Source organism: Symphalangus syndactylus, chromosome 14 (assembly GCF_028878055.3).
Source record: "Symphalangus syndactylus isolate Jambi chromosome 14, NHGRI_mSymSyn1-v2.1_pri, whole genome shotgun sequence".
NCBI classification, from domain to species: domain Eukaryota; kingdom Metazoa; phylum Chordata; class Mammalia; order Primates; family Hylobatidae; genus Symphalangus; species Symphalangus syndactylus.
Genome location: NC_072436.2, coordinates 93884322 through 93900445, shown reverse-complemented (window position 1 = coordinate 93900445; position 16124 = coordinate 93884322). Strand labels below are relative to the sequence as shown.

Genomic DNA, 16124 nt, shown 5'->3' with positions numbered 1-16124 from the left:
TGCCCCTGGGTGCCGCATCATGCTTGCAGATGACATGGGAGTCGGCAGGTCCTGGCGGTTAGGATGGTGGGTGAGGGAGCACCGAGCCTGGGTGTGGGGTGGCCGGTGTGGTCTACTGAAGGCTCTGGCAGCATCCTGACGAGGGCATAAGCACATAAAGAGGGGGCTTCTGTCTGCACTGGGCTTCCCGCCCAGACCAGGGTCTGTGTGCCACATGGCCTGGATGGGGCTGCAGAGAGTACCAAGGATGGGGCACATCTCAGGACCCAGCCGTCCTTCCCTAGCCCCAGCAGTGTGACCAAGCGCATGGGGTGTTTACACTGACCCACGCTCCTTCCCCTTTCCCAGACAGAACACTCACTTTCACATCATCCTTCGATGCCGATGGCGTTGCAAGGGCGTTCGGCCTTAAAAGACCTCAGTGTTTACTTCACATGGGCTTCCACAGCTTAAACAGGAAAATGCTTGCAAGAGGGGTCACAGCGAGCATGCTTTGCCCAGAGCCCAGTTCCTGTAGCTTTATGCATCTCCTTCCATCGTCTTTCTGTCATAAGCCTGTCTTAGGTCCTAGGAGTGAAGGGCCTAGTTGAACAGACCAAGAAGCTTGGGGCTTCCTGGGAGCCTTCAGAGGCATCTGGCCTGGAAACTTGCTTCTTAGGATCTGGCCGGCCTGCGGCTTCAAAGCAGGAGTCCCTTCCCTGTGTGCTGGAGAGCTGAATGCAGCTGCTGCTTAGAGGTCATCACAGTTCAGCCTGGTGGAAGTTCGTGGGACAGGTGACTTTACTCCTGTTGTACAGGTGTGGGACCTGTGACATGCCCAGCTGGGTGACCACAGAGCTTGGACTCTGGCTTGGGTTTCTGATTCCTGGGCCAGTGTGTATACATTTTGAGTAACGACATAGTGTGGGGCTTGAGGACAGTACTGTGACCATTGCTCTTCTGGAATGGCTCTTGTCGGAGGGCATAAATGTTGAAAGCTGCTGGATTTCGGTATTCAGGCATTTCGATCACAGAGTCTCTCCTCAGTGATACTTTTTGGTCCTGCCCAGTGACTGTGCCCTGGGATGGAGGCCCTCCACCCCCACCCCAGTCAGGAGGAGCCAGAAGCTTCCACATCTGGAGCCCACTGTTCCTCCCCAGGTCCTGCTTTCACAGGGAGGAAAACTTTGCTTCCGGACAGTTTGGAATGGAATTGGCCAGCGCTCTGCTTGTCAGCTGTGGGAGTCCAGCCCACACTGCAGCTATGGGGAATCAAGTAACAGGCTCCAGGACTAGGCAGATACTGTGTGCTCAGCACTGCGCCAGGCGCTGGGGGAGGGCAGTGGGGCCCTGCCTGCAGGCACTTGCAGACCAGGTGGGGACGCATGATGAGGCACAGGACAAGATAAATGGTAGTTTCACCATCTATAGGCCGGGCTGGCTGCACAGTGATTCTAGAATGTCTGACATTAAAAATGCTTGATATGCCAGTCGTAGTGGCTCAAGCCTGTAATCCCAGCACTTTGGGAGGCCAAGGTGGGTGGATCACCTGAGGTCAGGAGTTCAAGAACAGCCTGACCAATATGCAGAAACCCCGTCTCTACTAAAATACAAAAAATTAGCCAGGCCTGGTGGCGTATGCCTGTAATCTCAGCTGGTCAGGAGGCTGAGGCAGGAGAATTGCTTGAACCCAGGAGGCAGAGGTTGCGGTGAGCCAAGATTGCGCCATTGCACTCCAGCCTGGGCAACAAGAGCAAAACTCCGTCTCAAAAAAAAAAAAAAAAAAAAAATGCTTGATATGAGTTTATTATTAAACTCTTAAGCCTAGGTGGCAAAAAATTATATACATAGTAGGGGAAGGGAAAATGGCTTCCCTTCACCCTTCTAGGGAGGAGGGCTTTGACTGGGCTACAAATTAAATTGACATGACAGATTAACGGGAAAAAAAAGTATTTAATTATATACATATGCACGGAAGTCCCACCAAGTATGAGATTCAAAGAAAGACGGGATGATTGAAGCTTAATAGCATCTGGAGCTACAGAAAGGAAACGGGGATTGGGGTTCCTGCGGGTGGTAGAGACAAGTTATAGGAGGGTGATAGAGAGGAGATGATCAATAAAGGTCCTCTTGCTATGCAGATAAAAATCTCTCAGGTGATAGAAGTTGTCAGGAGCAGCCCTCTTCTTTATAGATACTTTTACTAATGTAGATTTCCCTGAGAGATGGAAGTTTCTAGGCCAGGCAGTGTGGCTCATGCCTGTAATCCCAATGCTTTGGGAGGTTGAGGCAGGAGAATCATTTGAGCCCAGGAGTTTGAGATCAGCCTAGGCAACATAGTGAGACCCCGTCTAACAAAAAATTTAAAAATTAGCTGGGTGTGGTGGCCCATGCCTATTAGTCCTAACTACTCAGGAGTCTGAGGCAGGAAGACTGCCTGAGCCCAGGAGATCAAGGCTGCAATGAGCTATGATCACGTCACTGCACTCTGCCTGGGCAGCAGAGCCAGACCCTGTCTCTTTAAAAAAAAGGAAATTTCTTTTATAAAAGGGCAACTTTTCAGAGCTACTTCTGTGCCTGTGGTTTCTCGGAATAACCAACTCAAAATATGCCAAAGTATATTTTGGGGTGGCATATTCTGGTCTCAAACAGTCATATTTTAGGGTGGTGTGTCCTGAGCCCCAAGTGTATATATATATGTATAATGCAATTAAGTGCTAATGGAACACAGTGCCAGACATTCAGAGAAGGACAGCGTGGTCACATAGGGACATCTTGGAGGAGGGCTGGAGCCATGGGATTGAAATAGTTTTTTTAGTCTCAGAATCCTTTATTCAAGTGATGTTTTAGGCTCAGTTAGTTTATAAGACAGGTAAGCAAGGGGAAGGGGAGCCCAGGCTTGCCTACTGTATCCCCAGCCCCGACTGCCAGCAGCCTCCCCCCAGCTTCCCCCAGGAGTCACAGCATTCTGATGAGGCTGTGGCCACAGCTTCGATTCCCCCTGGCTGTGAGGGCCCCAGAATGTCACCCACCAGCCCTGACGGCATGCCAGGCTTCCTGAAGAAATGGGCTAAGCATTGATAGGTGGGTGAGCAGGCAGCAGCTACCCGTTGCAGTGGACAGGATGGAGAGGGGGCCTGTGCTCCTTAGTCAGAAGAGCAGCTGAGTCGCTCCTTCTGAGGGAGTGGAGTTGTTTGCTGATCCCTGTTGGGAGTGGGAGAAAGTTCTGCAGTGAACTAGAGGCAAACCAGCAGAGGCACAGATAACCACATCCTGACATCAGGAAGGCTGTCTTAGAGGGGGCGTGCACAGCCCCCATGGGGACACAGCCAGAGGGCGACGTCTGGTTAGAAGCTGGCTGAATGTCAGCGGGGGAAGGGTGATCTCAGCAGAGGCTACAGCAAAAGCACAGCACGGATGAGTCCGGGAGCCTGTTCCGAGGCTCAGGGAGCTGCTAATACCCATGTGATCAGTGTACCAGCGCCCAAGGTCATGGGGAGGATGGCAGGAAGGGAGGGTGGAGCCAGAGTGGGAAGGCTGTGAAGGCCATACAGAGGCACAGAAGGCGAGGACCACGGGGCAGGGTTCTTTATGGAGGAAAATCCCTCTGGCAGCGCTCACCTGCCAGCCCGAGGAAATTTCAGGAGCAAATCTGGATCCTCCCAGGATCCTGGAGTGAAAGATCAGACCAGAGTGACTGGTAGAGCACTTGCCCCAGCCCAGAAAGGATGTGTCGGGTTGAGAAAATCCGCTCTGGGCCACTCATGCTAATGGAATGTCAGCAGCTGCGAAGGTACAGCCTGCCTTTGGTAGAACTTACTGTGATGCCAGCTCGGTTTTCAGCTACTTCTTTGCCAGGCGCATGGTGTGGTCGGGTCTGCCCTAGACCCATTCCGGCCCTCAAAGATGAAGAAAATGAGAAGGGGGCTCCGGCAGAGAGAAGTGTGCTGAAGAGGCGATGCCTGCAGAGGGCCCGGGGAATGCAGCAGGGCTGGCCTGCCCAGGGAGCTGTCCCCAGGAACCAGCCCAGCCCAGGGGACTTGGTTGCCTGAGGGAGGGGCTTTCCCACCTCACTGACACCTGCTGCTTCAACCAGCTGCCCCACCCTCCACACCGGAGCCTCTTCTCTCTCCCTGTCTCCCAACCAAATCCCACTCCACCCTGCTTTTCACCAAACACCAGCTCCAGCAAGACCCCTTTCCTGTTTCTTCCCCTGCACTGAGTCTGATCCAAAAATACAGCCCTTGATTCTCTGGGCAATGTGTCATTTATAGCACTCTAATTGTTGTCTCCAAGGCAGCCATTGTGTTTTCTTCATATTCCCGAAAGCAGAGGCCTCTGATACTTACAGAGTGTTGGATCCTTTGCAAACCTGGGGAAGGAGAGTACAGTGGCAAGACCAATTGTCCCCAGCAGTTGCCCTCTGGGGTCATTCCTACTCAGGGCTGTGTCCTGCCAGCTGTGCACTCAGGTCTGTGCAGTCCATGCTAGGGGATCCCGGTTTCTGTCCTTGGGACCTGATAGGCAAGCCAGGTGGTCCTTAGTTATGTTCCAAGATGGGTGCAGGGCATCCTAAGAGTTGGGAGAGGTGGGATTTAAAGCCAGGCTTGGGATGGATGAAAATGAAGAGGAGAGGTGGTATCTGGGGGCAACCCATGTGCAGGGTCAGGAAAGGCATTTTGGGGATGCAGTGAGGAAGAAAAATACTTGTCCAGAAATCCCCTCTTCTGAAAATCCTGGGGTAAATTCCACCCTCTTCATTCTCTACCAAGTTGCAATCTAAGAGACAAAGTATGGAAAGACGGGCAGAGAATAAGGACATCAGAGGGCTTCATGAAGCTGGGAGCCCAGGTCTTAGGGCAGAGGCCCAACGGAGAGAGAAGATCAGAGGGGCAGCTGCCAGGGGCAGGCCTGGCCTCGCCGGGTGGCACCTGCAGCCTTCGCAGTCTGGGTGAGGACCCTCCGATGGAGCAGGCCTGTGTGCTACCCTCAGGTGGGCTGGTAGAACCACCAGGCAGGGCCTGACAGTACCGTGGTCTGGCTCATCAGTGATATTGAGAAGAAAGGGCCTCACTACTCACCACTGGTGAGAACCGGGAGATGCTGCTGTCTGGCCCTCGGTGGTTCAAACTCTCTGCAGGCTGCCCAGGCAGCTGGTGTGTGTTGGTACTGCTGGCAGTACCAGGGTGAAAATATGGCTGGACTTCCATATGGTTGCTGTATAGCCACTGCCTGGACCCCTCCAGAACCCCCAGACCTCCCCAGCATCTGAAGGGCCAACACCAGTCACAGCAGGGCCTCCAGGGCTCCACCCCAGCTCTTGATGAGCAAGTGTCATGACTGGCCTGTGAGAAGCATTCTGGCTGTGCCTGCTGTGTCCAGGGCAGAGGGAGGGAGCCACCCACCCACCCTGAGGTCCTGCCTCCAGGTGGGACCAGCTCTTCTCAACCATTCTAAGGGCCACTCCCCACACTGGTCTTACCTCAGAGGACTTCAGGTTTTCAGGTCAAAAGAAATTCTGAAGTTGCTTGCTCTCATTGCACAGTAACTGTCCCTAAATGGTGATTGAAAAGGATTTCACGTCACTTTAATCCTATGGATTATATAAGGGGAGCTGGCTATTTTGGGAAACCCAAGGAAGGATCCTTTGATAAAGCATAACACCGCCTTCTTTGTGTATCTCCAGGGTCAGGAAGCAAACTTTGCAGTTCCACTTAGGAGGTGTTGCTTGGGCACCTATACTATTGTGGCTGGCAAGGTGGGAAGCGGAGCTCTGTCCTTAGGGGACCTCCTTGCCAGTTCCTTGCTCTACCCTCACTCACTGATTCTAAGTCACTGTCTGGATGGGTCTCTTATCCAAGGTCCCATGCTGGGCCCTGTGGGGAATGTGAGTGTAAGCCTGGTCCCACGTTCAGTAGGCACAGGGTGTTGCTTAGCAGAGGATGTGGGTAGGAAGAGCAAACCGAGCAAGACCAGGACTCACAGGACAGTGCTTCAGAGATGGGCAGGATGGCACATGGTCAGGGGACACGGGGCATCAGCAGTGTGGGCACTGACAATGCTTTATGGAGTGCTTCATGCTTTGGCAGCCAAGATGGGGAGAAACTGAGGCACAGAGAGAAAGCAGGCGGTCCAGGGGCATGGCAGAGGCTGCTGCCCTCTTGGCACTCTGCCTTCTGCGAGCTGGGGAGGTGGGCATGTGGGGCCGCCCTGGTGGGGCAGGATCCCCAGGTGAAAGTGGGCCCTCGCTGGGGTGTGCTGATGGCCGCTCTCCCTCCCCATAGCCTGATGTTCACCAAGGTGAAGCTGGAGCAGGTGCTGAAAGGCCCAGAGGAAGCCCTTGTGACCTGCAGACAAATGCTGCGGCTGTGGCAGACCCTGTACAGCTTCTCCCAGCTGGGGTGAGTGGCCGTCATTGTCTCTTGGGTTGCCAGAGGGTGGTTGCCAGGGCAACAGTCCACAGCTGGGTGGCCACCATGCGTGCCAAGATGGGGAGGAGAGTGAGGCTGTTGAATGAGAGCGTGGAACTTCCTGCCCACAGAGCTTTCACATCCGCAGTCCAATTTGAACCTCCTGACAGTCCTCTATGAAGTACACAGAGACCCTACGTAGGACATTGAGGTTCAGAGTGGTAAGAAGGAAGAGAAATCATTCTCGAGCACTGGAGCTGGGTGCTGGGCTTGTTCCTTTATCTTATACCTCAGCTGCTTATAGCTTATGCATTATCAGATTTTATTCCCAGCCCAGTGAGGAAACTCAGACACAGAGATTTTATATATAGCTTACCAGAATCACTTGCCTGGTAAGTGGTAGTGCTGGAACTTGAATCTGGGTCTCTTGAGTTCCAGCCCATGGAGCCTGTCATTTCTTTCCTCATTCCATTTGGAGGCTAGAAGAGGAGGAGGAGGTGGACTCCTGAAGGGTCACCCTTTCTTCCCTAGTCACCCACGGCCTTCATGCCTCCTGTCTCCTACTGGAGACCCTGGCCTGGGATCTGGGTCTTTCATGGGCCACAGCAGGGCACTCTTGTCCAAGCTGAATCTGCAGAAAGTCTTTGCTCAAACCCAATGGGATGCCTAGGCTTAGCCTCTGTGGCCCAAAGGGAAAGAGGGCCTCCTACAGGTCAGGAGCCCTGCCTCTTCCTGATCCTCTTGTCCTTCTTTGGGATAGCTGGCTGTGTCATCTCCCTGAGGCCTCAGGGGACCCCAGTCTGGTGTATATTTGTGTTTTCACAGAGACTCTAGGAGCCCAGAAGGCTTCCAGACTCCCCAGAGGAACATCTGTGTAACAGTGAAATTTACAGAGGAGGGTAATCAGACAGAGTAAAACACCTTGGGCAGAGTCAGCCCTCACTTTGCAGGCCTGGGAGACCAGGGCTGAGCAGGAGCAGTGGGCGGAAGCTGCCAGAAGGAGGCTCTGGGGTTGAGGGTCTTTTCAGAATGAGAATGTGAAGCTACCTGGCAGCTGGATGCATGAGGCTTCCATGCATGGGTGAAGGGACCTGCATTCCGATGGCCTTGTTCTCCTGCTCACTGGCTGTGGCCGCACAAGCAGGTACACAACCCGGCTCCCCTCCTGCAAGGGGGTTGCCCCGGAGCTGGCTACTCTGTTCCTGCATCCTTATCTGGATGGCTGCTTGTCTCTTCCTCCAAGTGGTCAGTCGTGGTGGGACCCCTCTGAGCTGCAGCCTTGTCTCCCAGCATTGAAGACCTGGCCTGTGCCTCCCTTGGAGCAGCAGAACTGCAGGGCTGGGGCTTGTCACAACAGGAAGCCCCTAAGCACCTCTCCTTGGCTGCTCCAAACTAGATTTTTTAAGCCTTGGTTTCTGATCTGTGGCCCCAAGACTAGAAAAGAATCCTCCCTATCTCCTGGGAAAGCCAGGAGGATATTGGATCCAGGCTTCTGGTCCAGATAGCCCTGCCCTACACTGGGGGTAAAATCGAGTTTAGGGTAGCCAAGGATTAAAACCACAGCCTGCAGTTCTGGCCTAGCAGACCTTCACTATCAGCCGCACCTTCCACTGAACTCCCTGACCCCCTTCCTCTGCTCTGCCTGGGCCAGCCCCACACTGCTGGTCTCATGTTCTAATTGCCCCTCAAGCCCTGTCCAGATGCCCCTCCTTCATGGAGCCACCAACCACCCAGCCTCTAAAATGCTTCATTCAACCCTCTCATGTGGGTTTTTGCTAATTGCTCAACTTGAACGGTCCCTTCTCCCCATCTGGGCTGTAAGGTGCTTCAAGGTACGGACCATGCTGTACGTTGGCCTAGAACCAAGTGTAGTCCTGGAGATGGACTCTTTGTGGAGCCCTAGGAAAGGCGCCTTCACGGGATGGGAGAAAGAGTAGGATGGGAAGCTGCACCCAGCCCTGCTTCACGCCAGCTCTGCACCAGGATCTGCCCACGTCTCATTTACTCCCCACGAACACCTTGTGTGATGGACATTCTCACGACCATTTTCAAGATGAGAAACCTAAGACTTAGAAAGGTCAAGTAGCATTGCCAAGGGTCACAAAGCTGAGAAAGGTGGCCCATGATTCCAACCTAGTGTTTCTGGCTTTTTTGTTTTGTATTGTTTTTGTTTTTTTGAGACAGGGTCTCGCCCTGTTGCCCAGGCTGGAGTGCAGTGGCACAATCACAGCTCACTGCAGCCTCTATCCCCTGGGCTTAAGCAATCCTCCTGCCTCAGCCTCCCAAATAGCCGGGACTACAGGCACCCACCACCATGTCTGGTTAATTTAAACATTTTTCGTAGAGATGGGGTCACACTTTGTTATCTAAGCTGTTGTTGAACTCTTGCCCTCAGGTGATCCTCCTGCCTCAGCCTCCCAAAGTGCTGGGATTATGGGCATGAGCCTCCATGCCTGGCCTGTCTCTGGCTTTTTTGCACCACACTTTGTGCCTCCTGGGAATGGGAAGGGGTGGGAGAGGAAGGGAGCCAGCCCTGAGCCATTGTGGTTTTATAGATGGTTTCCTCTGATGCACACTAAAATTCCCAGGCCCAAGTTGAAGCCAGGGTGAGCCTGAGTTAGGATGGCAAGGACACCCCTGGTATTCATTGTGGGATCATCATCTTGGTGCTTCTCTAAAGGAAAGAAACCTTCTTGCCCAGGCTTGGCCTGCCTCTTCCTCTCCTGTGCCTTCTGCTTCTATTCTCTAAGTTTCCCCAGTCGACAGGGTCAAAGGTTGTGGGCTTCCTCGGCGGTGGGAATGCGCTGGCTGGGGCTGCTTGTGCCCCAGGATGGCCATGGCGGGCTTAAGCTGGAGGCTATTTCCTGGCTCCCCCCAGCCCCCACTCTGTGAAAAGAGGAACCCCTCCCCTCCCACCAGCAGTATAGCAGCAGGGATCTGGGAAATTGGGGACAAGGGTTGGGGGACAAGATGGGATCTCCATGACTGTTTAATCTGCCACCCCAAGGGGCTTCCGCTGGCTCCTCTGGGGACCCCCTGGCAGCCCAAAGAATGGAAGCCTGAAGCAGGGGGTGACATCCGGGCCCTTTTTCCATAGGGGTTTGGGGGTTGCAGCACTTCTAGTGCCCTGTGAAGACCAGGCTTTCCTTGGCAGTCAGTCCACAGTCCCCACTCTCTGCCTGGCACTCTGCTGGATGTTGTTCCCCCTGGCCTGGGGAGCTTCTGGCCTTACCCACTTCAAAGAAGATAGTAGGGAGTGTGGGAGAGTTTCCAGGTCTCAGCCTGTGTGGCAGGCGACCCATGTTGATCCCTCCTGCTTCTCTAGTGATGTTGGTGACTTCAGCTCTGTCTTTGGGCCTGAACCCACAGCCCCAGAGCCTGCCTGAAGTGAGGCTGTCCCATTCTCCCTGCCAGTCCCTGTGACACTAGCCCTTTACCTCACTGGGCCCTGTGACGCTAGCCCTCTTCCTTACTGGACCCTGGCCCTCTTTTTGCCTTCCAGAGGCCTGGAAAAGGATGGCAGCCTCGGTGAGGGCCTCACTGTGAAGAAGCAGAGTGGCATGCACCTGACTTTGCCTGATGCCCATGATGCAGACTCTGGTAAGGATGAGCTCCTTGGGCAGCTGTGTGCCTGGACGCACAGCTCACGCTCCCAGCTTGAGAGCACCAACACGGAGAGGGGCACCTCCCAGCCGGGCCAAGCCCACCACTGGCTCCTCGCCAGCTTGGGCAACTTCTAGGGCTGATCTTGGCTCTGGGTAGGGGCTGGCTGCTGGTCCCATAGTGGGCAGTGGGCAGGGGAGGAACCTTGCCTCCTGCATGGGGGTGAAGAAAGAGGAGCCTGGCTGGAAAGGTGGCTGTGGAGCACAGAAACCGTTTCCCCTTCAGCTCAAGCCAGAGGCCACAGTCCACCTAATGTCCTCGGCAGATCAAGTCAAATAGAAAGGAATGGACTGAGCTCTTTACAATTCTAAGCTGAAAGCAGACTCTTTCCTGGAAAAACTCATCCTGAAACCCATGGCTTGTGAAATTCAAATGAGTTCAGGAACTGCAGACTTAACATTTTTTAACTGAGGACCTGCTTTAAACAAAACACCTTCATCAAAAACACAAGAATTAGTCATGGGAAAGAAAGTGTGAGTGGAGTTGTATTTAGTGGAATTGCTCAGTTTTTTCACTTCTGTGGACATGAGCCTTTGTTTTCACTTCTGTGGACATGAGCCTTTCTGTGGACAAAGCCTTGCACCTTTGCTGTCAAGTGACAGAGTTGATTTCAGAAGCCAAACCTGGCACCCGACTTTAGAGGCACATCTCAGGGTTGTATGGCTGTATGCAGAGCTTCTGTCTCCCAGGAGGGAATGGTTAAGGAGGGGGGGAATGGTAGCTCCCTTGCAATTAAAGAGGGAAGAATCATGAACAAAGTTACTAGGACTCCACATACACTTGTCTCATAAACTGAAGTCATCCGTGGTTTGCCCTGAGGTCTCCTGAGTTTATTGGAGCCTTTATTGCGTCTGTGACAGAGAGAGAAAGTACTCACATTTCACCTGCATGGGAATTATAAATGTCAACAGCTTATATATCCTGAACCGGAGCCCATGTCACACAGAACTGCCACTGGGAGAGGTTTTCCAGAGGGCAGTATTCTGATTTGAGCTGCTATCCAGTCCTTCATAGCACAGTCTTGAATGGGGACCTTTCTACAAACAAATGATAATATGCACTTGTGAAAACAGAGAGTGAAAATAGCCAAGGGAAGAAAAGAAAAATCATTCCTAATTTCACCACTTAGACCTTAATAAATGGCCTTTCAGACTTTTTTCCATGCCCATATTTTTTATAAAAATGTGGTCCTATTCTTTTGTAACTTGCTTGTTTTCACCTAACTATATAGTGTGAACATCTTTCTACATTGATACCTGTATTTGTATTTTGTTATTTTAATGACCGCAGAGTCTGGGATGATTATACCCCCACTTATTTTTAATCAATCCCTATTGTTGGACACTGAGGTCATTTCTGTTGTGTTCACATAAAGAGCACCTTTGCGGACATTACTGTTTTCCTAGGAACAGATTCTAGTGGGATCTCTGCCTGATTTTCCTCCAAAGAGCTCCCCTCCCCAGCTGTCGGTGAGAGGACATAGTGGGCCCTCCCTAGTGGGTCTGTAGGCTGCTTTCTGGCTGCCCAGCCACACCACCCTACCCTGATTCAGGGTGCCCTGTCTCCCCATGGTGCTGGGCAATGACTGCTCCTGGGGCCTGCAACGTGTGGACCTCTGACCACTGTTCAGCTCATGCCCTCTTGCTCTGCAGGCTCCCGGCGAGCTTCGTCCATTGCAGCCTCCCGGCTGGAGGAGGCCATGTCAGAGCTGACTGTGCCCTCTTCGGTCCTGAAGCAGGGCCCCATGCAGCTGTGGACCACGCTGGAACAGATCTGGCTGCAGGCTGGTGAGTGCCCTGGTCCCAGTGACACACACAGCCTGTCTACAGGCCACCCGTGCTCTCAGAGCCCTGTTCTGGAGAAGGGAGTGTGGGGAGGTGGGGACTCCTTGCTAGGCCCACGCGGGTTACAGAGTCCTCGCCTCTGGCTGTGGGTCTCCTTCTCTGCCCGGTGGAGATGGTGTCTGCCTTCCTGCCTGGGACAGCTTCCCTGGAAGCAGGCCCAAACATGAGAGGATTGGAGGTCCTGAGAGGCCACACAGTTGGACAGTTGTCTCAGTCTCAAAAACAGGCTTCAAACCCTGGAGAGCTCAGAGAGGGGAGGTGTGGAGGCCCCAAGGAAGAGAGGGCTGGGGGTAGAATTCATTGAAGGTGGAGGAAAGACTGGTAACTTTGAGGTTGCCATTCAGGTGACAGTCCCTCTTGGTAACTAAGTGATACCATTGCCACCAGGAGTCTGAAGACCAGCCAGTGTTGGGGAGGCAGGCTGTAGGAAGCCTGGCTCCAGAGTTCCACAGACCTGGGTTCTGAAAGCGGCCCACAGCTGGCTAGCCCTAATCTGAAACAAACCAGTGTGTGACACAGTCAGCGTGGCCATTACAAGTGCTCAGCAAAAGGTGTTTGGCTTCCGTCTCGTCCGTGGCAGTCATGGTGGAGGAAGAGGCAGCATGGCCCCACAGACAGCGAGTGTCCTAACACTGGCTTATGAATGCCCAGGAGGGACTCACTGCCAAGAGTTTTGAAAATTTACCCTGACAGTAGTGTGAGAGGTAGATCAGAGTGGAAAGAGAGCGAGCCAAGGCCAAAGATGACAAGTGCCTGAATGAAATAAAATGGCAGCAGAAGACAGAGGAGGAGGATAGGCTAAATGGACCCCTAAAGTACCCCAGGCCAACACACCCACCCTTGGCCTAGAGCTGCCCAAGTGAAGTTCTGGGCCCAGGAGCACCTCTTGCATTTTCTCTGATTACCCTCCTCTCTGCTCTTTCCCCATCATGGGGGTGTGCTGTTGTCCCCAGGGGGAGTTGGAGAAGAAACTGAAAGTTGATGATCTATTACTGGGATGTGGGGATTTGGTAAATCAGAGTCAGAATATGCTTGTTAGCTGAGAATCTAAGGTTTCCCACTGCATGTTCCTCACATACGGACACATTAGTATGCAGTACGCCCCCGCTCTCCCCACTGTAGGTTCTGAATCTGCAAAAAACATTGGATAGGATTCACAGGAAGGCTAGACATGGGAGCAGTTTAACAATGCAGAAACTGTCCCAGTTAGCATCTCAGGGTCCCTTCAGATGCTGGGGGTGGGCGGAGGCTGCACTTGCTCCACAGTCAGCTTGTTGGGTCTTAAGTAGGAAGAGGGATGTTGAAAAATCCAGAGGAATAATAAGGCTTCGCCTTAGGCAAAGGTTCCTGTCGTCCTCTAAGATTCTAATGACTTCTAAGACTAAAATAATGACTTCCAACTTCTAAGGGGCCGCATGGAGCCCCAGCCCCCACAGATTCGCACCCATGATGGGGGCTTCACCAGCTTTAAGGAATGCAGCATATCACAGTGATCAGATTCTGCAGTTGTGGGTTGCCTGTACCAGAGCTCCCAGGCCTTTGTTTGAATGATTTGCCTTGGTTTTGTGGGGGTGGGGGGGCTTGGTGTTTTTTGGTTGGTTGGTTGGTTGGTTGGTTGGTTGGTTAGTTGGTTGGTTTTTTGAGGCAGAGTCTCACTCTGTGGCCCAGGCTGGAGTGCAGTGGTGCAATCTCAGCTCACTGCAACCTCCACCTCCCAGGTTCAAATGATTCTCCCACCTCAGCCTCCTGAGTAGCTGGGACTACAGGTGTGTGCCACCGTGCCCGGCTAATTTTTTTTGTATTTTTAGTAGAGACAGGGTTTCACCATGTTGGCCACACTGGTTTCGAACTCCTCACCTCAGGTGATCTGCCCGCCGTGGCCCACCAAAGTGCTGGGATTACAGGTGTAAGCCACTGCGCCTGGCCTGATTTCGTTTGTTTACTACCATCATCACAAACTTGCTTGCAGTTCTCAGGTTGTATATTGCTTTATACTAGGGATGTTAGCATGTGCTGGTAACTCCAAGTAAGGTTAAAGGCCCTCCTGAAGCCAGTAATTAGACTTGGGAATGTCAAGAGAAACACACACCCTTCAATCATTTGCACATGAGCCTTTCTTCTTTGGTCATTATCTTAGATATTCACTCCGCAGAAGAGAACTCCGAGAACAGCATCTGAATGCTTTGAATGTGGCATCAGGGTCAGGCAGTGTAGTATTAGGAGACCAGTTTGGGTGCATGTAGCAGATCCAAAATAGCAGTATCTTGCACAAGGTGGGTGCTTATTTCTTTCTCATGTAACAGTTTACAGATGACAGCCTTGACTGGGACAGCGACTCTTCTGTCCCTAGGGTATCACTGTCATCCTTGTGGTCCAGGATGGCTCTCTGCCACATTGACATTCCAAGGCAAACGATTTACAAGGAAGAAAGGCACCCCCTTCCCTATAAGGACATGTCCTGGAATTGGCACACATCACCTCCCCTCATGATCCGTTGGCCAGAACTTAGTTATTTGACTGCCCCTAACTGCAGAGGGCTCTGGCAGGTGTCATTATTCCGGGTGTCCCATTAAAAGGCAGGGGATCAGGCCAGGCGCGGTGGCTCATGCCTGTAATCCGAGCACTTTGGGAGGCCGAGGCAGGCAGATGGCTGGAGCCCAGGAGTTCAAGACCAACCCAGGCAACATGGTAAAACCCCATCTCTACTAAAAATACAAAAAAATTATCTGGGCATGGTGGTGCATGCCTGTAGTCCCAGCTACTCTGGAGGCTGAGGTGGGAGGATCACTTGAGCCTAGGAAGTTGAGGCTGCAGTGAACTGAGACTGTGCCACTGCATGCCAGCCTGGGCAATGGGAGTGAGACCCTGTCTCAAAAAAAGTCAGGGGATCTATCCTGCTAGAAAAAGGGGAGAATAGACTGGTGACTGGTGCACAGCCACCACGGCCAGGAAAGGAACATGAGAAGGTGTCCTAGCTCTTTCATTCTGAGCATGAGAGAATTCCAGGGTAATTTGCACCCCCTGAGCCCTCTCCCCTCTCCTGGCTGCCATCATCACTAGCAAGCATCTACCAAGCACCTGTTGAATGGAGGGCTGCCAGGACCAGATCACCAGGGCAATGATCTCCCTAAACCGCCTCCCCCACCTGACCCAGGCTAAGAATACGATCAGCATCCCCCCGCCAAACCCCGCCTAATGACTCCACCAGCTGCAGCAAATTTGCAGGAAGGGAAAAAGATGCCTTGATCATTTTGGAAGGAGCTAATCCCCCTGGTTTGGTTCAAGATAAATTGCATCCCAATCTGTTTGACAGTAAGTTCCATCGTGAATTCACTCTGGTTGAATTCAAAGGGACTGTCATAGCCTTCCTCTCTCAACTCCTGCCCTCCTCTCCTCCCTTCTGCAAGCCTCCTTTCAATTCCAGTCCAGTGGGAGAAGCTGATGAATGGTACCCAGTTGAGAGACAGGCTGCAGGGCAATGCCTCTTGGGCAGCGAGTCTGTGTGAGAGTGGGAGAGGCACAGAGTCCCATAGATGCTCCAGGATCTGAGTGTTGAGAGAGGTGCTTTCCCTAAAAGCAAGAACTACCCCTTCATCCCCCATGATCCCCATGATCCCAGGTCACGGCTCTGGGAGCTGACAGTGGGCCAGAGCAGGAGATGCATGTAGGGAGATTGCCCCTGCCTTGGAGGTCCAAGGGCTCATGGGCAGCTCTGGGCTTTCTCTAGGTTTAGGGGAAGCTGGCCTGAGTCTCAGCTCCCCGATGCCAGACTCCTATGGTCTGGTGCCAGTGCCCTGGCCCGCAGTTGGAGGCCACCCCAGGTGTCTCCTGGGCAGACTTGAGGGGCTGGGGTGGGGTGGCCAGCACTGTGGCTGAAGCAGGTGTTTATGATGAAGCCATAGTCCAGGGAGAAGCTGGCGCTCACCCTTGGTCCTACATGCTCCTCTATTCTTTGTCATCCTTCCTGCCCCCTCCTGTCTTCATTCAGTGCCTTCTTCCCACGTCCTCCTCTTCCCTGGCTCCAGCTTTTTCTTCCCTCCTCCCAGCTTCCCAAGTCAGCGAGGCCACTCTCAGGACAGGCCCTTGCAGCCCCTGACTGCCTTGTGCCCTCTGGGTCCCAGGGATGGAGGGTCTCAGACCAACCTGAGAACTCCCTGGAGACCTTTGGATTCCCTGTGTTGGCCTGGGCGTTCTCTGTTCTAGCCCCCTTAGTCTTCACTCTCCTTCC

General features: G+C 53.0%; 1 protein-coding gene and 1 long non-coding RNA gene across 2 annotated transcripts in view; one reads left to right on the top strand and one right to left on the bottom strand.

The window, feature by feature from the left end:
- TTC7A (tetratricopeptide repeat domain 7A) overlaps window positions 1–16124 on the top strand; it is a 135611-nt gene that overhangs the window by 100242 nt on the left and 19245 nt on the right. The window contains 5 exon segments of the mRNA XM_063618049.1: window positions 6264–6380; window positions 7215–7260; window positions 7263–7288; window positions 9892–9989; window positions 11705–11839. Coding sequence (XP_063474119.1) covers window positions 6264–6380; window positions 7215–7260; window positions 7263–7288; window positions 9892–9989; window positions 11705–11839 — 422 coding nt within the window.
- On the bottom strand, window positions 3013–3832 carry LOC134732501 (uncharacterized). The gene is made up of 3 exons (XR_010115748.1): window positions 3800–3832; window positions 3601–3649; window positions 3013–3183 (listed from the first exon to the last, which is right to left on the bottom strand). It is a non-coding gene; the product is annotated as an uncharacterized lncRNA (long non-coding RNA).